General features: G+C 42.7%; 2 protein-coding genes across 2 annotated transcripts; both read left to right on the plus strand.

The window, feature by feature from the left end:
- The first annotated feature begins 12133 nt into the window (after positions 1–12133).
- Positions 12134–14771, plus strand: LOC310718563 (serine protease 27-like). The gene is made up of 7 exons (XM_083527472.1): positions 12134–12312; positions 12991–13011; positions 13105–13273; positions 13378–13646; positions 13935–14080; positions 14174–14349; positions 14453–14771. Coding segments are annotated over exons 1-7 (831 nt in total). The 5' UTR covers positions 12134–12263; the 3' UTR covers positions 14454–14771.
- Positions 14772–16343: 1572 nt separating this feature from the next.
- Positions 16344–22527, plus strand: LOC310738944 (serine protease 27-like). Its single transcript, XM_083564466.1, has 7 exons — positions 16344–16517; positions 16800–16820; positions 16927–17098; positions 17198–17466; positions 18557–18696; positions 18831–19006; positions 22250–22527. The coding sequence occupies exons 1-7, from the start codon at positions 16469–16471 to the stop codon at positions 22254–22256; spliced, it is 834 nt and encodes a 277-aa protein (XP_083420592.1). The 5' UTR covers positions 16344–16468; the 3' UTR covers positions 22257–22527.
- Positions 22528–25809: the final 3282 nt, after the last annotated feature.

The following is a 25809-nucleotide window of genomic DNA, read 5'->3' on the forward strand; positions in this document are numbered from 1 at the left end:
ATGGTCATGAGCTCTGGGTCATGACCGAAAGGACAAGATCCCGGATACAGGCGGCCGAAATGTGCTTCCTCCGCAGGGTGGCTGGGCGATCCCTTAGAGATAGGGTGAGAAGCTTAGTCACTCGGGAGGAGCTCGGAGTAGATCCGCTGCTCCTCCACATCGAGAGGGGTCAGCTGAGGTGGCTCGGGCATCTGTTCCGGATGCCTCCTGGACGCCTTCCTGGGAAGGTGTTCCGGGCGCGTCCCACTGGGAGGAGACCCCGGGGAAGACCTAGGACACGCTGGAGAGACTATGTCTCCCGGCTGGCCTGGGAACGCCTTGGTGTCCCCCCGGAAGAGCTGGAAGTAGTGTCTAGGGAGAGGGAAGTCTGGGCATCTTTGCTTAGACTGCTGCCCCCGCGACCCGGCATCGGATAAGCGGGAGAAGATGGATGGATGGATGGATGGGTTTGTAGTTCAGAAGTGACGCTAAAAACAAAATTAATTATAAATTAAAAAAAAAAAACTTTTTTTGACTGCTCCGATTAGGGGTCACCACAGCAGATCATCCATCTCCACACTACTCTGTCCTCTTTATCTGCCTCTTTCAAACCAACTACCTGCATGTCTTCCTTCACCACATCCATAAACTTCCTTCTTGGTCTTTCTCTTTTCCTCCTTCCAGGTGGCTCCAAGGTTTTGTGGGAGAACATGGGCAGGTTGAACACAGTTCAACGATTGCAGTGGACGAATAGTTTTCAGAGGAAGACCTGCGAGCAGAGAGCTGCAGTAGTCCAGATTTAAAATGACAAGAGACTGAACCGTCCAGGGTTGAAGGAGGAGGCCTGGAACAAACCGCCAAGAAACCAGGGAATGTCAGAAAGGACCCGAGGCGGAGCGACAACCTCTGCGAAGATCTTGAACAGGGCGACGCCCACTATGTAGAACAGAAACGGAGTGACAGCCCCTGCAGAGGCCTAGAGCGGAGCGACGCCCTTGGCAAAGAGCAACGCACTTGGCAAAGAGCGACGTCCTTGGCAGAGATCAGAGGCTGAGCGACGTCCTAGGCTGAGATCAGAGGCCGAGCGACGTCCTATGTGGAGAGCCTGGGTGGAGTGACAGCCATGGCGGAGCTTACAGGCTGGATGACGCCTCAGTGGAACACTGGAATGGAGCGGCATGCTCAGAGGAACTCTGGAACAGAGCGGCGTGCTCGGAGGAACTCTGGAACAGAGCAGCGCGCCCGGGGGAACTCTGGAACGGAGTGGCGCGCTCGGAGGAACTGAAGGTGCAGATGTGGTGATCTGCCGTTGTCATTATAAACATCCCCAGGAGTTGCCTACTGAAATCAGCGTAAGAACCAAAATTGCCTTCCTTAGCGCTCCACAGCCTGCTAGCTCTAGAGAGAGCATCTTCAGACAGGAGGGAAATACAAAAGTTTTCGGTATTGGTCTGACCTCTGTCAGGGTACAGACCACGAACCGGAAGCAGGAGTAGCTCTATCATGTTTATTGAGGTAAATAGGGCACAACACAGAGTCAGAGAGCCTACATGGGTTGAGTCCGTAAAGCCGGTATAATCCTCGGAACAGGTACAATCCACAGGGATTGTAAATAATCCATGGCACATGAGTAATCCATGGAACCAGCAGGAAATGCTGGCAGTCTCAGGTTAGGTCGGTCACCGTAGCCATGAAGTAGGGCCGACAAGCATGAGATAGGAATGGAGGCTTATATGGAGGCTTGAATGGAGGCTTATATGGACAGCTAGACAGCTACCGAGGGGGGCGTGGCAGGTGTATCCCTGATACTGAACAAGCACCTAGGCAGCCTGTGTTTACAGAAATGGTCAAATCCATTCAGATTTTATAGAGAAGAAATCGACAAGAACAAGCCACATTAGCATCATGTAAGGAGAACGACAGTTGATTGTCCATAGTCACCCCAAGGTATTGCAGTGGCTAATGGGGAGAGCAGAGAGTTATGAAGAGTTATTCGGAGATCATGACCTGGAGGTTAATTACCTGGGATGACCAGCAGTTGTGTTTTGCTGGGGTTGAGTTTTAGTTGATGAGCACTCATCCATGAAGATATGTGGTACCTAAAGAAGGGAAAGAAAAGATGAGTTGAGTGTTATAAGCATAGCAGTGGTAAGGCAACCCATGTGAGGATTTGACTTCACCAATAGAGTGGGTATAGAGTCAAGTCAAGTCAAGAGGCTTTTATTGTCATTTTTACTATACACAGTGGTACACAGTACACAGTAAAAATGAAACAACGTTCCTCCGGAACCCTGGTGCTACACTAAACAACAACAGCATAGAGCTACAACACAAACATAAAGTGCATCGAGTGCAACCTGATGCAAACAGTGCAAAAAAAAAAAAAACAGTACAGACAGACAGTGCAGACAGACAACACAAGACAAGACAAAAGACAAAAAAAAAGCATAGCGCCGACTAGTAAACCTACTCTATACTTGATTATACAGTACTGTGTAAGGAGAAATGTAAAAACTATACCCAGGAGAGAATACAAACAGAACAGAACAGAACAGAACAATGTAGTGCAAAAAAAAAAACAGCAGCAAGGAGGTGCAAAGACAACATGTAAACATTCTACTGTAATACAAGGTGCGAGTATAAATAATAATAAATAGATAAGTGGTGGTGGAGTGGATCGAGATGAGTGATGATTGTGTTTAGTCCAGGTTGTACAGTTCGGAAACACACATTTGAGTGAGTGTGTGCAAGTTCTGTTTCAGTTCTGTGTGTTGAGAAGCCTGATGGCTTGTGGAAAGAAACTGTTGCACAGTCTTGTTGTGATGGCCCGAATGCTTCGGAACCATTTTCCTGATGGTAGGAGTGTGAAAAGTGTGTGTGACGGGTGTGTGTGATCATCCACAATGCTGGTTGCTTTGCGGATGCAGCGTGTGGTGTAAATGTCCATAATAGAGGGGAGAGAGACTCCGAGGATCTTCTCAGCTGTTCTTACTAGCCGCTGTAGGGTCTTGCGATCCGAGACGGTGCAATTCCCAAACCAGGCAGTGATGCAGCTGCTCAAGATGCTCTCAATGGTCCCTCTGTAGAACATGGTCAGGATGGGGGGAGGGAGGTGGGCTTTCCTCAGCCTTCTCAGGAAGTAGAGACGCTGTTGGGCTTTCTTGGTGATGGAGCTGGTGTTAAGTGACCAGGTGAGGTTGTCTGCCAGATGAACACCAAGGAATTTGGTGCTCTTGACATTCTCCACAGAGGATCCATCAATAATCAGTGGAGATTGGTCGCACTGTGCTTTCCTGAAGTCCACAACCATCTCCTTCGTTTTGTCCACGTTCAAAGACAGGTTGTTTGCTCCACACCAGGCAGTTAACCGTTGCACCTCCTCTCTATATGCTGAATCGTCGTTCTTGCTGATTAGACCCACCACGGTCGTGTCATCGGCAAACTTGATGATATGATTCGAGCTGTGCGTTGGTGCACAGTCGTGAGTCAGCAGAGTGAACAGTAGTGGACTGAGCACACAGCCCTGAGGGACTCCAGTGCTCAGTTTGGTGGTGCTGGAGATGCTGTTCCCAATCCGGACTGAATGAGGGCTCTCAGTCAGGAAGTCCAGGATCCAGTTGCAGAGGGAGGTGTTCAGGCCCAGAAGGATTAACTTCTTAATCAGGGGTTGAGGAATGATTGTGTTGAATGCTGAGCTGAAATCAATGAACAGCATTCGTACATATGAGTCCTTGTTATCCAGGTGGGTGAGGACCAGATGGAGGGTTGTGGGGATGGCATCGTCCGTGGAATGGTTTGGACGATACGCAAACTGCATGGGGTCCAGTGAGGGTGGAAGCTGTGTCTTGATGTGCCTCATGACGAGCCTCTCGAAGCACTTTATCGCAATGGGAGTGAGCGCGACGGGACGATAGTCATTGAGGCAGGAGACAGTCGATTTCTTCGGCACAGGAACGATGGTCGTTGACTTGAGGCACGTGGGAACAACGTTGCTGCTCAGGGAGATGTTGAAGATGTCAGTGAAGACATCTGCTAGTTGTTCTGCACATTCCCTGAGCACTCTGCCAGGAATGTTGTCAGGTCCAGCAGACTTCCGTGGGTTAACTCTGCATAAAGTTTTCCTCACTTCAGCTGTGGTTAGACAGAGCACCTGGTCAGTGGGAGGAGGGATGGTCTTCCTTGCCACCATGTTGTTCTCTACCTCAAACCGGGCGTAGAAGTCGTTCAGCGCATCTGGGAGGGAGGCGTCACGGTCACAAGCAGGTGATGTGGTTTTGTAATTCGTGAAGGCAGAGTCTGTTTGTTTCAACAGCGCACGCACATTTGCAGTCATCCACGGCTTCTGGTTGGAGCGTGTAGTGATGGTCTTGGAGACGGTCACATCATCAACGCACTTGCTGATGTAGCAGGTCACTGATGACGTGTACTCCTCCAAGTTGATGGAATCGCCATTGGTTGCAGCCTCTCTAAACATGTCCCAGTCAGTGCACTTAAAACAGTCCCGAAGAGCAGAAGTAGCTCCATCTGGCCAGGTTTTCACCTGTTTAAGAACTGGTTTAGAGCGTCTGATGAGCGGTCTGTATGCTGGAATTAACATAACAGAGTAGTGTTTGTGTAAACAAGATCCAGCGTGTTCGCTCCTCTCGTTGCAAAGTCCACATGCTGATGGAGTTTAGGAAGCACAGTCCTGAGATTCACATGGTTGAAATCTCCGGCGATAATAAACAATCCGTCGGGGTGAGCATTCTGCAGGTCGCTAATAGCGCAGTAGAGTTCACACAGTGCCTCCTTAGCATTAGCACTGGGAGGAATGTACACTCCGACGATGTAAACAGTGGTGAATTCCCGTGGTAAAAAAAATGGTCTGCATCTAACAGTCACAAACTCCACTAGCGATGAGCAGTAGCATGAAACAAGCACAGAGTTCTTGCACCATTCTGTTTTGATATAAACACACACGCCACCACCGCGAGTCTTACCGCACAGAGCTGCATTTCTGTCGGCTCGAAAAACGGTTAGCCAGTCTAGCTGGATGGTGGCTTCCGGAACTTTGTCGCTGAGCTACGTCTCCGTGAAAACAAAGATGCAACAGTCTCTTAAATCTCGCCGTGTGGTCGGATGTAGTCCAGTTTATTATCCAGGGAGCAGACGTTGGAAAGAAGAATGGACGGGAGAGCCGGCCGGCTAGGGTTAGCATTTAGCCTAGCACGGACACCTGACCGCTTGCCGCGCTTCCGCTTCCTCGAACAGCGCTTTCGATGTCTCCTCTCTCGGCCACCGGCATCAGGTAACACCGAGGGCTGGGGGCCTGGTCTTTGTGGCCGAGGTCGCAGCAAGCACAGGTCACGAAGGTGGTTGATAATATCATCATGCAGATTATTGGTTGCATGATGCCTGTACTGTAGCAGTGTCTGGTGGTCATACACATGAACACAGCTGACTCTGGTGTCCATGTATTGTGGAAGGTCGGGCTAAATATGGTGAAAGCACCATTTTTGGATCCGGAGAGGCCGCTGCGAGCTACTGCCGTGCCGCCATCTTGGATACTTAGTGAGGATACTTGGATACTTAGAGAGACAATAGTGGAGAGTCTGTGTGGGGAAGATGTGGACCTCCTCCACGTTACCTGGTATGAGACATTTCGGGTAGGAAGCAAACCATTCCCATGCTGCTCCACGGATACTGAAGCTCCTGAGGGTAGACAGAGTCATGGTTGACTGTGTTGAATGCTGCAGTTCAAGGAGGATAAGTACAGATGACAGTTTGGCTAATCAAGCAGTATGTCATTTCTCTGAGACAGCTAAAAGGGCTGTCCCTGTGGAATGTGCCACTTTGAAGCTAAACTTTTTTGGATCGTGGAAGTTGTTCTGTGTGATATAGACAGACAGTTGGAAAGAAATGAGAGAAGTGATAACGGTCTGTAGTTATTGATGTCTGATGGATCCAGAGCAGGTTTCTTTAAGATGGGAATAACCCTAACTTGCTTGAAGGTAGTTGCCACATGGTGAGATATTAAGGACCGGTTGATGATGATCATGGAGATAAACGGCAGGAGGTCTTGTGATATAGTCTGAAGTGTAGATGAAGATATTAGATCCAGAGGGCAGGTGGTGAAACTGAAAGATTGGATGACCTGTTGGGTATCTCATCTTTTGCTATGGTTGTAAACCTTGACAATGAAGGAGTAGGGGATTCCTAGCAATGTAATGTAGTCATTGTTGAGGAGGTGAAGGTCTGGCAGATTTCCATAATCTTTTTATCATAGATGGAGGCAAAGTCTTCAGCAGTCAGGGATAATGAATCAGGTGGAGCAGGGGGGTTGAGAATTGAGAGATGTTGTGGAGCTTATGAGGATCTTGTGCAGAGGCCTCAAGCCTTTCTTTGTAGAAGGCAGTCTTAGCAGAAGTCACATCCGAATAAAAAATTTGTCAATGTGTCACTTCTCTGCTGATCTGAGTTCTTGCCAATCCGATTACTGCACAAGATTCTGACAGCCAGGGGGTGGGACAAGAAGTCTTCTTGGGTTTCTTGTTTGGGGGCAAATAAAGTCCATGGTCGAGGAGAGAGAGGAGAGAAAAGATTCAGTGGCAAAGTCCAAGGGTAGAGAGGAAAGAGTACAGAAATCTACAGGGGAGGGTGAGGCTGAGTGGAGGTTAGGACAGATAGGAGAGATGTTGGAAATTGTTTGTAGGTAGTATAGAAAGAGTGATTGTAAAGTAAACCAGGTGATGATCAGAAATTTGAAGTTAGAGAGCAGTCGTGTCTGTAGCTGGTGTAGGGCAAATTAAAACCAGGACATTTCCTCCCTTCTGTGTGATAGGGCAGCTGTTAAATGTCAAGAAGAGAAAGTATTCACAAAACTCAGGAGGCATGATGACTGAATTTGTCTGATGGGAGGTTGAAGGCACCAAGAACTGTCAGAGGAGTGCTGTCAAAATGGAAAGTGCTGAGTAGTCAAGTTTATTTCTAAAGCGCTTTTCACAATGGACATTGTCTCTGTCCGTCTCTTCTAGGAAGTCTCCAAGTGGGCCAAGAGGGGGGTATTATTACCACAATATCTCTGCAGAGCTGCTTTGACACAATCTCTATTGTTAAAAATGTTCTACAAATAAACACAATTGATTTGCACATGTGAATGGACACATGGACAAATTATTTTTTGACATTTTCTTTATTGTAGTAGTTATGACAATAAGGCTGCATATGTTGTAGTATTTCTGGCTATGCAGCTATGGGAAATTTATAATAATAGTTATTATAATACTCATTATAATAGTTCACCCTAAAGGTAGCAAAAGCAAGGACTGTTTATTTCTGTACCCACTGTAGCTAAGCCTGCGGCAACACTGACAATAAAAGCATCTCTGAGACGGTATATGGATAACAACCTTGTCAGAAATAAGCACAGAAGGAACACATCTTGTGCTAAGTTATGTTGGAGTGTAAGAATTTGATAATTGCTTTGAATCATTGTCAGATTTTGACTGGAGGCCTACTCTACATGCGGGAAATTCAGAATTGGGTCAGGTCTTGTTTTGTTGTTAAGCCAAAAGCCACAGACATTTACTGGCAGGCATGCTAGAATTTTTACCAGTACTCATAGACACACCTTTCAGTGGATACCCTCGAACACCACATTACTGGTTCTGCTTAGCTTGCCTGATTCCTTCTCCATGTCTGCTATGAATGCATTCCTCTGATTCACTGGTAGAAAGGTTGTTCTCATCATTAGTTAAGTCAAGAGGCTTTTATTGTCGTTTCTACTATACACAGTGGTACACGGTACACAGTAAAAACCAGTGTTGGGCAGTAACGCGTTATTAGTAACGCGTTACCGGTAACGCGTTACTTTTAACAGTAACTAATACTGTAACGCGTTACTTTTAAAAATAAAGTAACTCCGTTACCGTATGGTGCGTTACCCGTTACTTTTTTAAATGAATACATTTCGGCTGAAGTGTAGCCTACAGTCTAAACTATTTGCAGCAGAGACGCACTGTAGGATTGGTGGATCACCCTCTGTATACACGCGAAGACGCACTGTGGGCGTGTCTCTATTTATTCGGGTCTGTGCGGCAGTAATGGCGAGTGGAGGCAAGAGCAAGACGAGTTTCTCAAAGTGGAAATATGCTCATTATTTCACTTTAGTTGAGTATAAAGACAAAAACTTTTAAGACAAATGTAAATGCTGTGTCTTTCTGGTTCGAAGCTCGTATCTACTGCGATAAACAGCAACTCCAATCTGTAGAAGCTCCTCCAGGAACTTCATGCTAGAAGCTAGAAGCTAACCCGGTGTTCTGTTCTGCATTGTTGATAGTTTTCATACTTCAGCTGTGAAAGGAACATTTTTAAGAGCTCAACACAACAGCTTTTATGATGCAGAAGCCACTTTAGTTTTTCATTCTGAATATATTATTCAGCTTGTTTTGTTGTTTATTTCAGAAATCCTTGTGATATATTCAGTTTGTGCTGCTCTGACTTAAATAAAAGTGTTTAAAAATTACTTTGTGTTTAAGTCAGTTTTGTGTTTTTATAGACCATAACGCATAAAAGGGCATTATTGGGAACATTAAAGAAGGTTCTTTAAAAAAGTAACTAAAAAGTTACCTTTAACAGTAACGCATTACTTTTGGTGAAAGTAATCAACAAAGTAACTAAGTTACCCTTTGAATGAAGTAACGAGTAACTGTAACTAGTTACTATTTTTTAGTAACTAGCACAACACTGGTAAAAACCGAGACAACGTTCCTACAGAACCCTGGTGCTACACTAAACAACATAAAGCTACAACACAACATAAAGCTACATAAAGTGTGCAAACAGTGCAGACTACAAACAGTACAAACAGACAGACAACACAAGACAATACAAATACAACAAAATAGCGCAGACTAGTAAACCTACTGTATACTTTGAATATACATTACTGTGCAAAGAGAACTATAGAAACTATAACCAATAATTATATGTAAACAAACACAATGCAGTACAAAAACAGCAATAGCAGCAGTTGAGAGATGCAAAAAACAGCATGTAAACAGTGTGATATGGTTAAGTTTAAATAATAATTCATAAATAGTGGTGGAATGAGTAATGTGTGTGTGTGTGTGTGTGTGTGTGTGTGTGTGTGTGTGCGTGTGTGTGTGTGTGTGTGTGTGTGTGTGTGTGAGTTTCAGTTCAGTTCTGTGTATTGAGGAGCCTAATGGCTTGCGGGAAAAAGCTGGATGTGACGGCCCGAATGCTTTGGAACCGCTTTTCTGATGGCAGGAGGCTGTGTGTATGAGGGGTGTGTGGGGTCGGCCACAATGCTGTTGGCTTTCAGATGCAGCGTGTGGTGTAAATGTCCATGATAGAGGGGAGAGAGACTCCGATGATCTTCCCAGCTGTCCTAACTATCCTTGCGGTTCTTGGAGTCCGGGACGGTGCAGTTCCCAAACCAGCCAGTGATGCAACTGCTCAAAATGTTCTCAATGGTCCCTCTGTAGAACATTGTCAGGATCAGTGGAGGGAGATGAGCTTTGCTCAGCCTTCTCAGGAAGTAGAGACATTGCTGGGCTTTCTTGGTGATGGAGCTGGTGTTGAGTGACCAGGTGAGGTTATCCACCAGATGAACACCAGGGAATTTGGTGCTCTTGACGATCTTCACTGAGATCCATCGATGTTCAGTGGAGAATGGTCACTCTGTGCTCTCCTAAAGTCCACAACCATCTCTTTAGTTTTGTCAACATTCAGATACAGGCTGTTTGCTTCACACCAGGCTGGTAAATGGTGCACCTCCTCTCTGTATGCTGACTCGTATTTCTTGCTGATGAGACCCACCACACTCGTGTTATTGGCAAACTTGACAATGTGGTTCGAGCTGTGCATTGCTACCCAGTCTTGAGTCAGCAGAGTGAACAGCAGTGGGCTGAGCACACAGCCCTGATGTGCCCCAGTGCTCAGTGTGGTGGTGCTGGAGATGCTGTTCCCAATCCGGACTGACTGAGGTCTTCCAGTCAGGAAGTCCAGGATCCAGTTGCAGAGAGAATTGTTTAGGCCCAGTAGGCTCAGCTTCTCAATCAAGTACTGAGGGATGATTGTGTTGAATGCTTCAGCTCAGTCAATGAACAGCATGCATACATATGAGTCCTTGTTGTCCAGGTGGGTGAGGGCCAAATGGAGGGTTGTGGAGATGGCATCCTTCATGGAGCGATTTAGATGATACACAAACTGCATTGGGTCCAGGGAGGGTGGAAGCTGGGTTTTAATGTGCCTCATGACGAGTCCCTCCAAGCAATTCATCACGATGGGTGTGAGCACGACGGGATGATAGACATTGAGGCAGGAGACAGTAAACATGGGAACAATGGTCATTGTCTTGTGGTACGTAGGAACAACATTGCTACATAGGGAGATGTTGAAGATGTCTCTAAAGACATCTGCTTCTGTTCTGCACATTCCCTGAGCACTCTGCCAGGAATGTTGTCTGGTCCAGCAGACTTCAGTGGGTTAACTCTACATAGAGTTTTCCTCACTTCAGCTATGGTTAGACAGAGCACCTGGTCACTGGGAGGAGGGTGGTCTTCCTTGCCTTCACGTTGTTCTGTACTTTAAAACTTCTGTACTTCTGTACTGTAATCGCTTGGATACCCTGCCACATGCGTCGGGTGTCTCTGCTGTCCTGGAAGTGGTTTTGGATTTTCTTTGCGTGTGCACGCTTCCCCTCTCTGATGGCATGGGACAGTTTGGCCCTTGTTGTTCTTAACGCCGTCTTGTCCCTTGCTCTGATGGCAGAGTCTCTTTGTTTCAGCAGCGTATGCACTTTTGCAGTCATTTATGGCTCCTGGTTGGAGCATGTAGTGATGGTCTTTGAGATGGTCACGTCATCAACGCACTTGCTGATGAATCTGGACACTGGTGACGTGTACTCCTCCAAGTTGATGGACTCGCCATTGGTTGCAGCCTCGCTAAACATGTCCCAGTCAGTGCACTCAGTCTTGTAGAGCAGAAGTGGCTCCTGCTGGCCAGGTTTTCACCTGTTTCAGAACCAGTTTAGCCACACCTTGAGCAACATCCCAAACAAACACCATTCTAATGTATATATAGAGAGAGAGATCAATCTGATATATTTGTTTTAAGTAAAATAGGCAGCTCAGTGGTCACTGTTTAAATGGTTGTCAGTTTAAATCCCAGTACCACAACCTGCCACTGCTTGGCCCTTGAGCAAGGCCCTAAATCCTCACTTGCTCAGATGTATAAACAAGATAATTGCAAGGTGTTCTGGAAGAAGTCATCTGCCAAATGTTGTTGTAATGTTATTGTAAATTTATAAGGTGGTCTTCCTGATCTCTTCTCGTCGCCCTGTGATCAAATATCTCTGTGGCAGATTTGGACAGTTTCATGCACTATTTCACGTTTGCTCTTTGTTATGGCTTGCTCTCCATTATGTAATTGCAGGTGTGGTAATGCACGTGGGTCAGAGTAACACCAGGTAGCACCATTAGTCTACACACTTTTTGATACGATCTTGTATAATGAATAAAGCTTTAGTGTTACCCACATGTGGAGGGGCTACATTTTGAGTCTGGTTCCTCACAAGGTTTTTGCCTCATACCAGCTCTGGGAGTTTTTTGCACTCACCACCACCACCACCACCTGTGACTCATTAGTGTTAAACGTGGAGAATAATTCATAGATTTACAATGTATATACATAATCTATATATCTCTGTAAAGCTGCATTGGGACAGTGACTCTCCTCAACCAGGGAGCTCCAGGACCCTTGCAGGATGTTGTCCCCTCAGAAATACCATCACGTACTGATGGATTCCAGTGAAGGGATCGTATAAACAATAAGATAAAGTTGTCAGACAATAATAAAGTCATTTAAAAGCCGCACATTTAATAAACCCATCATGTCGGTTTAGACCCTGGCAAAAAATTTTTTCAGTAATGGTCAAATGTTTGTATGTAAATATGAATTCAGATTGAAGTATTGTCCCCTGTTATAGATGAGGAAGTACAATTTTTAAACCTATAAACAGATTTCCTGTGTGTTTTTTTTCTAGTATACCTGGATTCTTGTCATGAAGATAATTACATGCTAGGTGTGAAGACTGGAAATGTTGTTACTGATAGACTAATAGGAATGTTTCCTAAATAAAGTGGGACAGTCCGATGATGTAACAGATCAGTATGTTAACACTGTTAGTTGTAGGAGGACTGCTATAAAAAGCGTCAAGGAACCTGCTATAGTGTCACTTTAACCTGCAAGTTGAACAGACAGATACTGAACTAGATCCAAACATGGTGAGATTCCAGTGTGTGGCTGTGGCTCTGCTCTTATGCTTACAAGGTAAGACTTTAGCAATAATTCCTAAGGAAATTTCTTTATTTACATTTAATACAATAATGGCTATGTGCAAATTTATACAACATTGGTCATTGTGCAAATAGCTATAGCTGTAAGTATAACTTGATCCAGCAAATCCTGTAGCTTTCCATTTTAGTTTGTTATAATATGTACTGACCTTTGATTATAAACAGATTTAATTAAAGGTAAAGATTATGAAATGATAACACTTGTTGACTATTTTGTCACATATTTGTATTTTAATTTGTAAAATTTATAAAATATCAAAAATATACAAATGATGCAGACATCTAAAAGACAACCACAAGGTTTCTTCCTCATACCATCTCAGGGAGTTTTTCTTTGCTACAATTGCCACTTGCTCACTTATTAGCAACCAACTTATATGTGCAAATGTATAAATAGTAATTTATTAGTTAATTTATCCGTAAATAATTTATTATTTAGTAATTTTACCTATTTATTTCTGTAAAGCTTCTTTTGAACAGTGTGTTTTGTTTAAAGCACAGTATAGTTTAATCTTGACTTGTGTTTTTATCTCGCCTTGCTCTTTCCATTCTGTTTGTTAAACACCTGAACTTCTGACCTTTTTTTATATTAAAGTTGTCTAAATCCACATCTGCATCTTGTTGAACTTAGCTTCTTCTTCTCTCATTCCAGGTTCTCTTTCCCAGCTGGATGGTGGGTATTTCTCTGAGTCTTAATTCATTTTATTCTTCTCTGTTCTGCTGAAAGATGCCATTCGGATTGTAACTGATGTTTCTCTTTCTTCAGTATGCGGCCGTGCCCCTTTTAACACCCGTATTGTGGGTGGGCAGAGTTCCTCAGAAGGAGGGTGGCCATGGCAGGTTAGTCTCCAGAGCCCTGATTATAACGGACATTTCTGTGGAGGAACACTGATCAACAAAGACTTTGTTCTGACAGCAGCCCACTGTTTCTCCAGGTTTGTTTCATTCAATTCCATTTTATTTGTATTTATACATATATAATACTTTAATCAGTTGTGAATGAAGGTAAAGAAATTAATAAACGTTTTTATTTCTACAGCACCATCTCTTCTGCTGTGACGGTGTATTTGGGGAAACAGACTCTAACCGGTTCTAATCCCAATCAAATTACGAGAGGTGTAACTCAGGTGATCGTTCACCCCAGCTACAACAGCGCCACCCAAAACAATGACATCGCCCTTCTACGCCTGAAGTCTTCAGTCAACTTCACGGACTACATCAGTCCAGTGTGTCTGGCAGGGCAAGGCAGCAGTTTTCCAGATACAACCAGCTGCTGGATCACCGGCTGGGGAAGCATTGCCTCTGGAGGTAAATACATAGACATGAACACACAGGTTTCTGTGATCAAAAAACCCAACATATTGTACTTGTCAGGAAAATCTCACCTACAGAGGTGTTTTGTTTGCATCATCAGGAATAGTTGTAGTAGAAGTGGTAGTTATTCAGGGTTTGGTTGTTAATCAGAGACACAAAAGCCAGGAATTTATGTTCCTCATTGGGCTGAGCTGAAGGGTTGTTGAGGTGGGTTTCTATGACAAACCCGGGTATAATTTGATAACTTTTTAAATGTTTTTATGTCTTTGTTTTTGTGTATAGTGCAACTGCCAGCTCCTGGTGTTCTTCAGGAGGCGATGGTGCCTACTGTCAATACACAGATTTGTGATTTTCTTCTGGGATTTGGCTCCATTACCCCAAACATGATGTGTGCTGGTTACTACCAAGGAGGCAAAGATACCTGCCAGGTAAACACACAATAGGAAGACATTTGTAAATAAATACAACTTGTATCAACCTTTAACAATCAAAAAATGACAAGTTTATTTCTCTTTTGAAAGGGGGATTCTGGAGGTCCGCTGGTCACTAAGCAGGGTGCTGTCTGGGTTCAGGCTGGTATCACTAGCTGGGGTAGAGGCTGTGCTCTGTCCTATTCACCTGGTGTGTATACTCAGGTGTCTCAGTACCAGTCCTGGTTATCGAGTGTCATCGGCCAAAACCTGCCAGGATTTATCTAGTAAGACATTATTTACTCAGGAGTATGTTAGGCCATGAGTCTCTAACTGGCTTGAGCTTCAACTCAGTAGTTTTTGGTCCTAATTTGTTCTTGTATCCTGCAGGTATTAACACAGTGGAAGGACTGATGGACGTACCCATGGACCAAGTGCAATGAAACAATTTTCTTTTAATAGACTGTGTTTATTATTTAATATGAAATGTTATTTGCTATGATTGTCTATATTTATTTTTTTACCACGATGAATCTGATATACATAGTAGTTATATTTGAAGCTGTTTTATATTTTGTAATTATAAGGAAAGCATGTGCTAATGCTTTTGTACAGTACCACGTGTTTACATCAAGATTACATATTATTCATGTAATCTATTTATCTTATTAAATTACTCACCTGATTAAAAGATAATTACCTGTATGAACTTCTTGTCCGAGTCATTATTTTACGTGTTCCTACATTGTGAACGTTGTAGATTCATGAGGGAAATGGATCGAATGTGAGTGTTAGTGTGGGTAAGGGGTAATAAAGATGGGTAAATGTAAATGTGATTGTGAAATGTAATGGGATGTGGTAGCTCAGTGGTTAAAGCATTGGACTCTAACACCAAGCTGCCCTTACCCAAGGACCTTAACACTCAATTGCTCAGTTGTAGGTCAGCTTGTCTAATGGGCGTCTGCCAAATGCCATAAATGTAAATTAATTAAATAATTGTTTTCACCTTGAATAATCACTACACGAATGGTGTGTCTTCCATCCTTAAGGGTCTTTAAAGGCAGTACATGCTGCTGCTGATCTGTGTTGATACTAATTGCTTTGTATATAAATTGAGTAGGAAATAAGGCATCTGTAAACCGACTTACAGAAACTCTACCATATGTGGGTAAATTGTATACAAGTTATCACTTGTAATGCACGTTAAAGTCAAGTCAAGTGTATTTCTATAGCGCTTTTCACAATGGACAATTGTCAGCCTGCGTGAACACTTCCGGCATTGCCGCTGATATCACCGAGGAACCTTCCCTTTGCAACCTGCTACACAGAAATGGCGTCCATATTTCAAACACATATAAGGACGCCAGAAACCTTCAATCGGCTTCCCGACCTCGCCTGTTTCCCTGACTCTCCCCTCAGTGTTACGGATCTCACCTCTGCTCGGTTCACGTTCAGGCTCGGCTCTGCTTGCATTCAACCAGCTCTGGTTCCCGGATCTGCTCGCGCTCAACGCGGTCTGACTTCCAGCCAGACATGTCTCAGTGGGTCCTGTGTACTATAGACAGGGGCTACTCGATTCAATTCGGGTCCTCTCCTCCCCGGTTCAACGGGGTGTGTTCCACCATGGTGGGACCCGAGCAGGCTCTGGTCCTGCAACAGGAGGTGCACACTCTCCTGGGGAAAGGGGCCATTGAGCTGGTTCACCCTTGGTCAGACAGTCAGGCTACTATCCGTATTTCATTGTTTCGAATAAGGATGACGGGTTTGCTTCCGATTTGGAAACCCAAACCTGAACTTTACTATTGTGGGGAATATTATAAATCTACTTAACTAAGTAGACCTGAATCTCTGGTTTACATTTAACAATGGACATTATCTTAAATCAGTTTTACAGAGAAAAAGCAGTGATTAAAATATTATTCATAAATAAGAGTTTCCCCCTTATGAGTAAGACAGTGGCAACTGGTGGCAAGAAAAACCTCCTTAGATGACACATGAAAGAAACCTTGAGATTTCTATTACAATTTTCATGAGCACAAGACCTTCTTTTTACCTACTTAAAAAAATCATAGTGTAAATGAGGTCACGTGTGTTGTGGTGAGTTCGAGTCTGGAGTTTTCTCATCATTTATTCCTCTATAAATGCTCTGCGATTAAGCTTTTTTTTTTTTCTGCTTGTTTTGTTTCATCAAGCACATGCAGGTTGAGTCATGAAGATAATTGCATGCTATGTGCTTAAACTGGAAATGTGACAGAAGGTTATTTCCACACTAAAGGAGGACGTTCCAGTGATGTAGTTGTTCTGACAAACGGCACCGTGTGAAGTCCGGGTGGTTATAACAGTGTGACAGCAGGAAACAAAAACACTCGCTGGATTACGATAAGAGACAGAGGGCTGAATGCAAATATGCTTAAAGCTCAGTGTGTGACTGTGGCCCTGGTCTTATGGCTAAAAGGTAAGAAATCTCTTAATATTTCTACATTCATTGCTGTGTGTTTTTCTTGAATAAAGAAGATCCGATTACAGGAAACTGGAGTGTAAAAACTTTGATGTCCTGCAAAAAAGAAAGAATTTTATTTACTATATATCTGATCAACTGCTTAATACTATGTATAAATATATAAATATATATATTATTTAATTTAGAGTGAAATGTATGTACACATTGTAAATAACAGTAACAAAATAATCAGCATACCATTTCATAATGCATTTTCTATTTTTTTTTGCACTACAGGTTCCTTTTCCCAACTCAGTGGTAGGTTCATCTGAATTTCATCTGAAGTCACATTTATATTTGTTCTGTTCTGCTCAGGCAGTTTAAACGATAAAATGATCATCTAATAGAGTTCCTCTCATTTTAGTATGTGGTCGTGCACCACTTAACATCCATTCTGTGGATGGACGGAGTGCTTCAGAGGGGGCGTGGCCATGGCAGGTTAGTTTACAGAGGCCTGGTAAACATCGTGGCCATTTCTGTGGAGGATCCCTCATCAACAAAGAATGGGTTCTGACTGCAGCCCGCTGTTTCTCCAGGTAAATATTACACACAGTTCTATACATAACACTGTACTGAGACTGAGAGTGAGCAGAAAAGCGCCCAATGAACTAAACAGACTTCTTTCTTTCTTTCAGGACTAGACATTCTAAAGTTACTGTATATTTGGGAAAACAGACTTTCAATGGTTCCAATCCAAATCAGATTACCAGACACATTAAAGAGCTGATCGTTCACCCAAACTACAACTGCACAACCAATAACAATGACATCGCACTTCTGCGGCTGCACTCTTCCGTCACCTTCTCTGACTACATCAGACCAGTGTGCCTGGCTGGACAAAACAGCAGTTTTCCTGATGGCACCATAAGCTGGAGCACAGGCTGGGGGAGCGTCAACACTGCAGGTAAACTGCACACACAAATCAATGGCTCCATTCACAAAAAGTATAATCGATGTGTTAAATTTTAAGTTACACTAAAACTGGGCGACACCCTGTTTGGGGTGCAAAGTCATCACAGGGTACAATCACAAATTCAGAAAATAAGGACATGCAAATCACCCGATGACACACATCTTTAAATAGGGATGGGGAAACCCCCTAAAGGAGGACACACTGAAAACATGCACACCACCTCCCCAAACCTGTGAGGTGTAAAGCAAATGACCTAAGACTCGGTGCCCTCCTGCAAGCATGCCAAATTTCCAGGCATTTCTCTGTCTGCCCAGAGTTCTTTTCCTGGTTTGTGTCCTTCTAAACCCCAAAGCTTGTGAACTGGAGTATTATACATAGTTGCTTTCTGAGGTCCAGTAGCCAGTTATAGGGAGATGTTTTTTGGTTCAGTAACTGGTTGCTGGACCACAGAATGCAAATTTTTACATTACTCCAGCTAACCCCAGCCATTAGGGTTGAACAAGCCTTAGTGCCGGTCCCAAACCCGGATAAATGGGAAAGGTTGCGTTAGGAAGGGCATCCAGCATAAAAAAACGTGCCAAATCATTCATGCAGATGGTCCGCTGTGGCGACCCCTTAACAGGAGAGGCCGAAAAAAAGTTTTACTCCAGCTTAACAATAGTGTTGTTCAGTGTATTCAAATGCAGATTGTTGCAGTTCATAGCATTGTTGCCTCACACTGTGAGTGTTCATGCGGGTTTTCTCTAGGTCCTGAAATTTCCTCAGTCCAAATCCATGTAGGTAGGTTAGATGGCTATTGTAAATTGACCTTAGGTGTAAATGACCCTAAACATTTGTTGCATGGTGTCTTGCAATGGAGTGAATTTCTCAGACCTGCATCCCTGATCCCTGAATTCATTTTGGGGCCAATTTTGAAGTACATACATACATTTAAAGTGATGCAACTGGCCTCTGATAATTGTTTTGGGTTTTAGGACGTCAGAAGTGGGTTCTATTAGGCCATACACAAACACGTAAACACACAGAAATGAGAATATGATAGTACCAATAGATTGTAATATATTTGTGTGATTGTGTGTAGTGCCTTCACCCAGTGTGCTGCAGGAGACGATGGCGCCCATTATTAATGCAGTTTTTTGTGATTTTCTACTAAAACCTGAGCCCATTACTACAAACATGATATGTGCCGGGTATCTACACGGACACCCGGAAATCTGTCAGGTACATTTAATATCATGAAATATGAACAACTCTCTAATACTAACCTTATAATATCAACTTTCTAGTGTGAATGCGCAGTAAGATTGGAATAGAATTCGCATCATATTTACAACATTGATTTTTTATTTTTAAAGGCAGATTTTGGAGGTCCAATGGTGACCAAGCTGGGTGCAGCCTGGATTCAAACTGGTATCACTAGCTGGGGTAAGGGCTGTACACAGCACAGCTCACCCAGTGTTTACACTCTGATATCCCAGTACCAGATCTGGATCTCCAACATCATCAAAAAAAACCTTCCTGGATTTGTCAGGTATAAGATAATTTTGTACATATGCATATACATTTTGTAAATATACAGTGGGTACGGAAAGTATTCAGACCCCCTTAAATTTTTCATTTTTTTTTTATTTTGCAGCCATTTGCTAAAATCATTTAAGTTCATTTCTTTTCCTCATTAATGTACACATAGCACCCTATATTGACAGAAAAACACAGAATTTTTTACACTGTTGCAGATTTATTAAAAAAGAAAAACTGAAATATCACATGGTCCTAAGTATTCAGACCCTTTGCTCAGTATTTAGTAGAAGCCCCCTTTTGATCTAATACACCCAGGAGTCTTTTTGGGAAAGATGCAACAAGTTTTTCACACCTGGATTCAGGGATCCTCTGCCATTCCTCCTTGCAGATCCTCTCCAGTTCTGTCAGGTTGGACGGTAAACATTGGTGGACAGCTATTTTTAGGTCTCTCCAGAGATGCTCAATTGGGTTTAAGTCATTGCTCTGGCTGGGCCATTCAAGAACAGTCACAGAGTTGTTGTGAAGCCACTACATCGTTATTTTAACTGTGTGCTTAGGGTCATTGTCTTGTTGGAAGGTAAACCTTCAGCCCAGTCTGAGGTCCAAAGCACTCTGGAGAAGGTTTTCGTCCAGGATATCCCTGTGCTTGGCCGCATTCATCTTTCCCTTGAGTGCAATCAGTCGTCCTGTCCCTGCAGCTGAAAAACACCCCCACAGCATGATGCTGCCACCACCATGCTTCATTGTTGAGACTGTACTGGACAGGTGATGAGCAGTGCCTGGTTTTCTCCACACATACCGCTTAGAATTAAGGCCAAAAAGTTCTATCTTGGTCTCATCAGACCAGAGAATCTTATTTCTCACCATCTTGGAGAACTCCATGCGGGTTTTCATGTGTCCTGCACTGAGGAGAGGCTTCCGTCGGGCCACTCTGCTATAAAGCCCCACTGGTGAAGGGCTGCAGTGATGGTTGACTTTCTACAACTTTCTCCCATCTCCCGACTGCATCTCTGGAGCTCAGCCACAGTGATCTTTGGGTTCTTCTTTACCTCTCTCACCAAGGCTCTTCTCCCCCGATAGCTCAGTTTGGCCGGTCGGCCAGCTCTAGGAATGGTTCTGGTCGTCCCAAACATCTTCCATTTGAGGATTATGGAGGCCACTGTGCTCTTAGAAACCTTAAGTGCAGCAAAAAATTTTTTGGAACCTTGGCCAGATCTGTGCCTTGCCACAATTCTGTCTCTGAGCTCTTCAGACAGTTCCTTTGACCTTAATGATTCTCATTTGCTCTGACATGCATTGTGATCTGTAAGGTCTTATATAAACAGGTGTGTGGCTTTCCTAATCAAGTCCAATCAGTATAATCAAACATTTCTGGACTCAAATGAAGGTGTAGAACCATCTCAAGGATGATCAGAAGAAATGGAGAGGACCTGAGTAAAATATATGAGTGTCACAGCAAAGGGTCTGAATACTTAGGACCATGTGATATTTTAGTTTTTCTTTTTTAATAAATCTGCAACAATGTCAACAATTCTGTGTTTTTCTGTCAATATGGGGAGCTGTGTGTACATTCATGAGGAAGAAGAATGAACTTAAATGATTTTAGCAAATGGCTGCAATATAACAAAAAGTGAAAAATTTAAGGGGGTCTGAATACTTTCCGTACCCACTGTATATATATATATATATATATATATATATATATATATATATATATATATATATATATATATATATATATATATATATATATATACAGTACAGACCAAAAGTTTGGGCACACCTGCTCATTCAAAGAGTTCTCTTTATTTTTATGACTATGAAAATTGTAGATTCACACTGAAGGCATCAAAACTATGAATTAACACATGTGGAATTATATACATAACAAAAAAGTGTGAAACAACTGAAAATATGTCATATTGTAGGTTCTTCAAAGTAGCCACCTTTTGCTTAGATTACTGCTTTGCACACTATGACATATTTTCAGTTGTTTCACACCTTTTTGTTATGTATATAATTCCACATGTGTTAATTCATAGTTTTGATGCCTTCAGTGTAAATCTACAATTTTCATAGTCATGAAAATAAAGAAATATATATAAAAATGGTCTGTACTGTATATATATATATATATTGAATTGTAATTCTAAATATAAATATTGTATCTATATGTAAATATTGTATCTATATGTAAATATTGTATCTATATGTATGCATTTTAAGTCATGGTTTGGTTAAATTTCTGTAGAGTTCGAGGAAAATAAATGCAAAACATTAAACTGCTTGTGATTTTTAAATAGCGCAGTTTATTATTATTAACATTTGTGAACTTCATCAGTTTACATTTTTTAAACATAAAATGCTAAAGAATCCTTATCACGAGACTGTCGTAAAATGGAAGTGGCAGCGATTTCTCACATGCACAAAAACTACTTTTGAAATAGCACGATAGACCAAAAAACCTATAGACCAGTGGTCCCCAACCCCCGGGCCAATTGGTACCGTTTTGTTTATTATTTGATTCTGAATGATGTTTTATTTTGGAAAATTACTGGATTTTCTTCTCCACATCTGTCTATGACTCACTCTTGATGCAGGTCATGATGCCTCGGTCACATGTCTCACCTCCATCCACTACCTTCTTAAAGGAGCTCCGGCCGCTAACACATAATACATTACTGCTAAATCCAAACCCCCAGTGGATTCACGTTTATTATTATATTTAGAAAATATCAGTTTTTATGGTCGTATCATTTAATTTTTATTCGTATATTTTGTTGTATTTATCCGCCGGTCCGGTCCGTGAAAATATTGTCTGACAATAAAAAAACGGTCCGTGGCGCAAAAAAGGTTGGGGACCGCTGGTTTAGAGAATTGTTTTTGTGGAGTTATGTTGAAATAATGAAATGTATTAATAAAAATATAATTATTAATTAAAAATTAAGTTTAATGTTATTACAGTACAGTACTGTATACATAAAATATCATTTTTGTGGTGGCGTCCGTTTATCGATTATGACGAACGGGTTTAAAATGTAACACCACGATAAACTGGGGATTACTGTGTGTGTGTGTGTGTGTGTGTGTGTGTGTGTGTGTGTATGTATATGTGTATATATATATATATATATATATATATATATATATATATATATATATATATATAACATATAAACCCGGGTTATGATTATTTGCCCGGCTTTTACAGCAGTCACTAAAATCTTGGTCATGTGTTCTTGTGTCCTCTCAGGTACTGATGCAGCCAAAGAACCAGTGGTGCTACTGATTGACCAAGCAGGAGGAACACATTTTAATTTAACAAAATGTATTATTTTTCATGACATATATTTTTTTTTGCTCATTTTTTTAAATTTTTCAATGTTTTGTCTATATTTATATTTATGTGTTTTTTTTTTTTACTGGGGGTGAAGATAAAATAAAAGATATATAGTTGTTACAGCTGTTAGGAAGTGTTGTACTAATAATATAATCTGCTTATTTAACATTATTAAAATAATGACCCATAAAAGAATGTCTTGGTTGTTGTGTCTCATTTTAGTTGTAGACTATTTGTGACCAATTTGGGATCAATTACATTTTGATGCGAGCAGATCACAAAGAATCTCTTGAAAAGGTGTTTCCCAGGACACTTTCCTTGGAACCAGGACTTGGTGGTAACTGGGTCACGAGGCTTACAATGTGTTGCTCAGCCCAGTATGGTGATATGGAGTCCTGTGGACAAGATAAAGTGTGGTGGTCAGGCAGCAGATACGTGATTAAAATAATATATCTACATTCAGGAAAATTTCATGTTTAATGTAAGATTCATGTTATTTCAATTTTGTTGACAATACCGTGTATTTAAAAAAAAAATGCACATAAGTAAAAAAAATGATTAAATGAAAGTGGAGATCTCTATGTAGTACTTAAATATTTGTGCACCATGAAACTTTGTGATATAATTCATTTATTGGTCCATAGGTAAAGAGTAACGAACCTTTGTATATCTGCAACAAATTTGATTGTTGCATCTTCAACTATTGATCAAGTGAATGATATTAGAACCATTGCCACAAATCTTTTGAAAAGAGCTGATTTGATATAAAGTCTCTAAAACCCATTTCCAATCTGCAAAAATGCAAACAATTTAGCTTCTCTTGTTAGCAATGTTAAAATAAAGAGATTAACCTTCTCTACTGGTCTAAACACTGTCAGAAACACTGACCTACATTTACAACCTTCTTCTTCTTCTTCTTTCGGCTGCTCCCATTAGGGGTCGCCACAGCGGATCATCCGTCTCCATACCACCCTGTCCTCTATATCTGCCTCTTTTACACCAACTACCTGCATGTCTTCCCTCACCACATCCATGAACCTCCTCCTTGGCCTTCCTCTTTTCCTCCTACCTGGTGGCTCCATCTTCAGCATTTTTCTACCAATATAATTCATGTCCCTTCTCTGCACATGTCCAAACCATCTCAATCTCGCCTCCCTCACCTTGTCACCAAAACATCCTACATGTGCTGTCCCTCTAATAAACTCATTTCTAATCTTGTCCATCCTCGTCACTCCCAACGAAAACCTCAACATCTTCAGCTCTGCTACCTCCAGCTCCACCTCCTGTCTTTTTCTCAATGCCACTATCTCTAATCCATACAACATCGCAGGTCTCACCACAGTCCTATAAACTTTCCCTTTCATTCTTGCAGATACCCTACTATCACAAATCACTCCTGTCACTCTTCTCCACCCACTCCACCCTGCCTGCACTCTTTTCTTTACTTCTCGAACACACTCTCCATTACTTTGCACTGTTGACCCCAGGTACCTGAACTCCTCCACCTTCTCCACCTCTTCTCCCTGCAACCACATCACTCCACTGCCCTCCCTCTCATTCACACACATGTACTCTGTCTTACTCCTACTGACTTTCATTCCCCTTCTCTCCAGCGCATATCTCCACCTCTCCAGGCTCTTCTCAACCTGCTCTCTACTCTCACCACAAATCACAATATCATCTGCAAACATCATGGTGGAGACTCCTGTCTGACCTCGTCCGTCAACCTGTCCATCACCACTGCAAACAGGAAAGGGCTCAGGGCCGATCCTTGATGCAGTCCAACCTTCACCCTGAACCAGTCTGTCGTACCTACTGCACACTTTACTGCCGTCACACTGTCCTCATACATGTCCTGCACCACCCTCACATACTTCTCTGACACACCTGACTTCCTCATACAATACCACAACTCCTCTCTCCACTCTGTCGAACGCTTTCTCTAAATCCACAAATACACAATGCAGCTCCTTCTGTCCTTCTCTATACTTCTCCATCAACATCCTCAAAGCAAATAAGGCATCTGTGGTGCTCTTCCTCGGCATGAAACCATACTGTTGCTCACAGATGGTCACCTCTTCTCTCAGCCTGGCTTCCACTACTCTTTCCCATAACTTCATGGTGTGACTGATCAACTTAATTCCCCTGTAGTTACTGCAGGTCTGCACATCTCTCTTATGCTTAAAGATCGGTACCAGCACACTCCTTCTCCATTCCTCAGGCATCCTCTCCCCTTCCAGAATCCTGTTAAACAATCTGGTTAAAAACTCCACTGCCATCTCTCCTAAACATCTCCACGCTTCTACCGGTATGTCATCTGGTCCAACCGACTTTCCATTCTCTTAATCGCTGCTCTCACTTCCTCCTTACTAATCCTATCTACATCCTGCTTCACCAACTCCACATCCTCCAACCTTCTCTCTCTCTGATTTTCCTCATTCATCAGCTGCTCAAAATACTCCCTCCATCTTCTCAACACACTCTCCTCACTAGTCAACACATTTCCCTCTCCATCCTTTATTGCTCTAACTTGCAGTACATCCTTCCCAGCTCGGTCCCTCTGCTTGGCCAATTGGTATAAATCCTTTTCTCCTTCCTTAGTGTCCGACCTCTTATACAGTTCCTCATATGCCTTTTCCTTGGCTTTCGCCACATCCCTTTTAACCTGCTGCCGCATCTCCTTGTACTCCTGCCTACTTTTCTCATCACTCTGTCGATCCCACTTCTGTTTTGCCAACCTCTTTCCCCTAATGCTCTCCTGCACTTCCTCATTCCACCACCACGTCTCCTTGTCTTGCTTTCTATTTCCAGATGTCACACCAAGTACTTTTCTAGCTGCCTCCCTCATCACTCCTGCAGTAGTTGCCCAATCATCCGGCACCTCTTCACCACCACCAAGCCCCTGTCTGACCTCTTCCCTGAACCTCACACTACACTCTTCCTCCTTCAGTTTCCACCATCTTATTCTTCTTTCAAACCTTACTTTCCTCCTCTTCTTCTTCACCTCCAAAACCATCCTACAGACCACCATCCGATGCTGTCTAGCTACACTGTCCCCCGCCAACACCTTACAGTCTCCATTCTCCTTCAGGTTGCATCTCCTACACAGAAGATAATCCACCTGTGTGCACCTTCCTCCACTCTTATACGTCACCCTATGATCCTCCTTCTTCTTAAAATACGTGTTCACCACTGCCATTTCCATCCTTTTAGCAAAATCTACCACCATCTGCCCTTCTACATTCCTCTCCTTAAAACCATACCTACCCATCACCTCCTCATCACCTCTGTTCCCTTCACCTACATGCCCATTAAAGTCTGCCCCAATCACCAATCGTTCTTTCCTAGGTACACCATCTGCCACTTCATCTAATTCACTCCAGAATCTTTCTTTCTCCTCCCTCTCACAGCCAACTTGTGGAGCATAGGCACTGATGACATTTATCATCATCCCTTCAACTTCCACCTTCACG

Source organism: Silurus aristotelis (genome assembly GCF_946808225.1).
Source record: "Silurus aristotelis genome assembly, chromosome: 2".
Lineage (NCBI taxonomy): Eukaryota > Metazoa > Chordata > Actinopteri > Siluriformes > Siluridae > Silurus > Silurus aristotelis.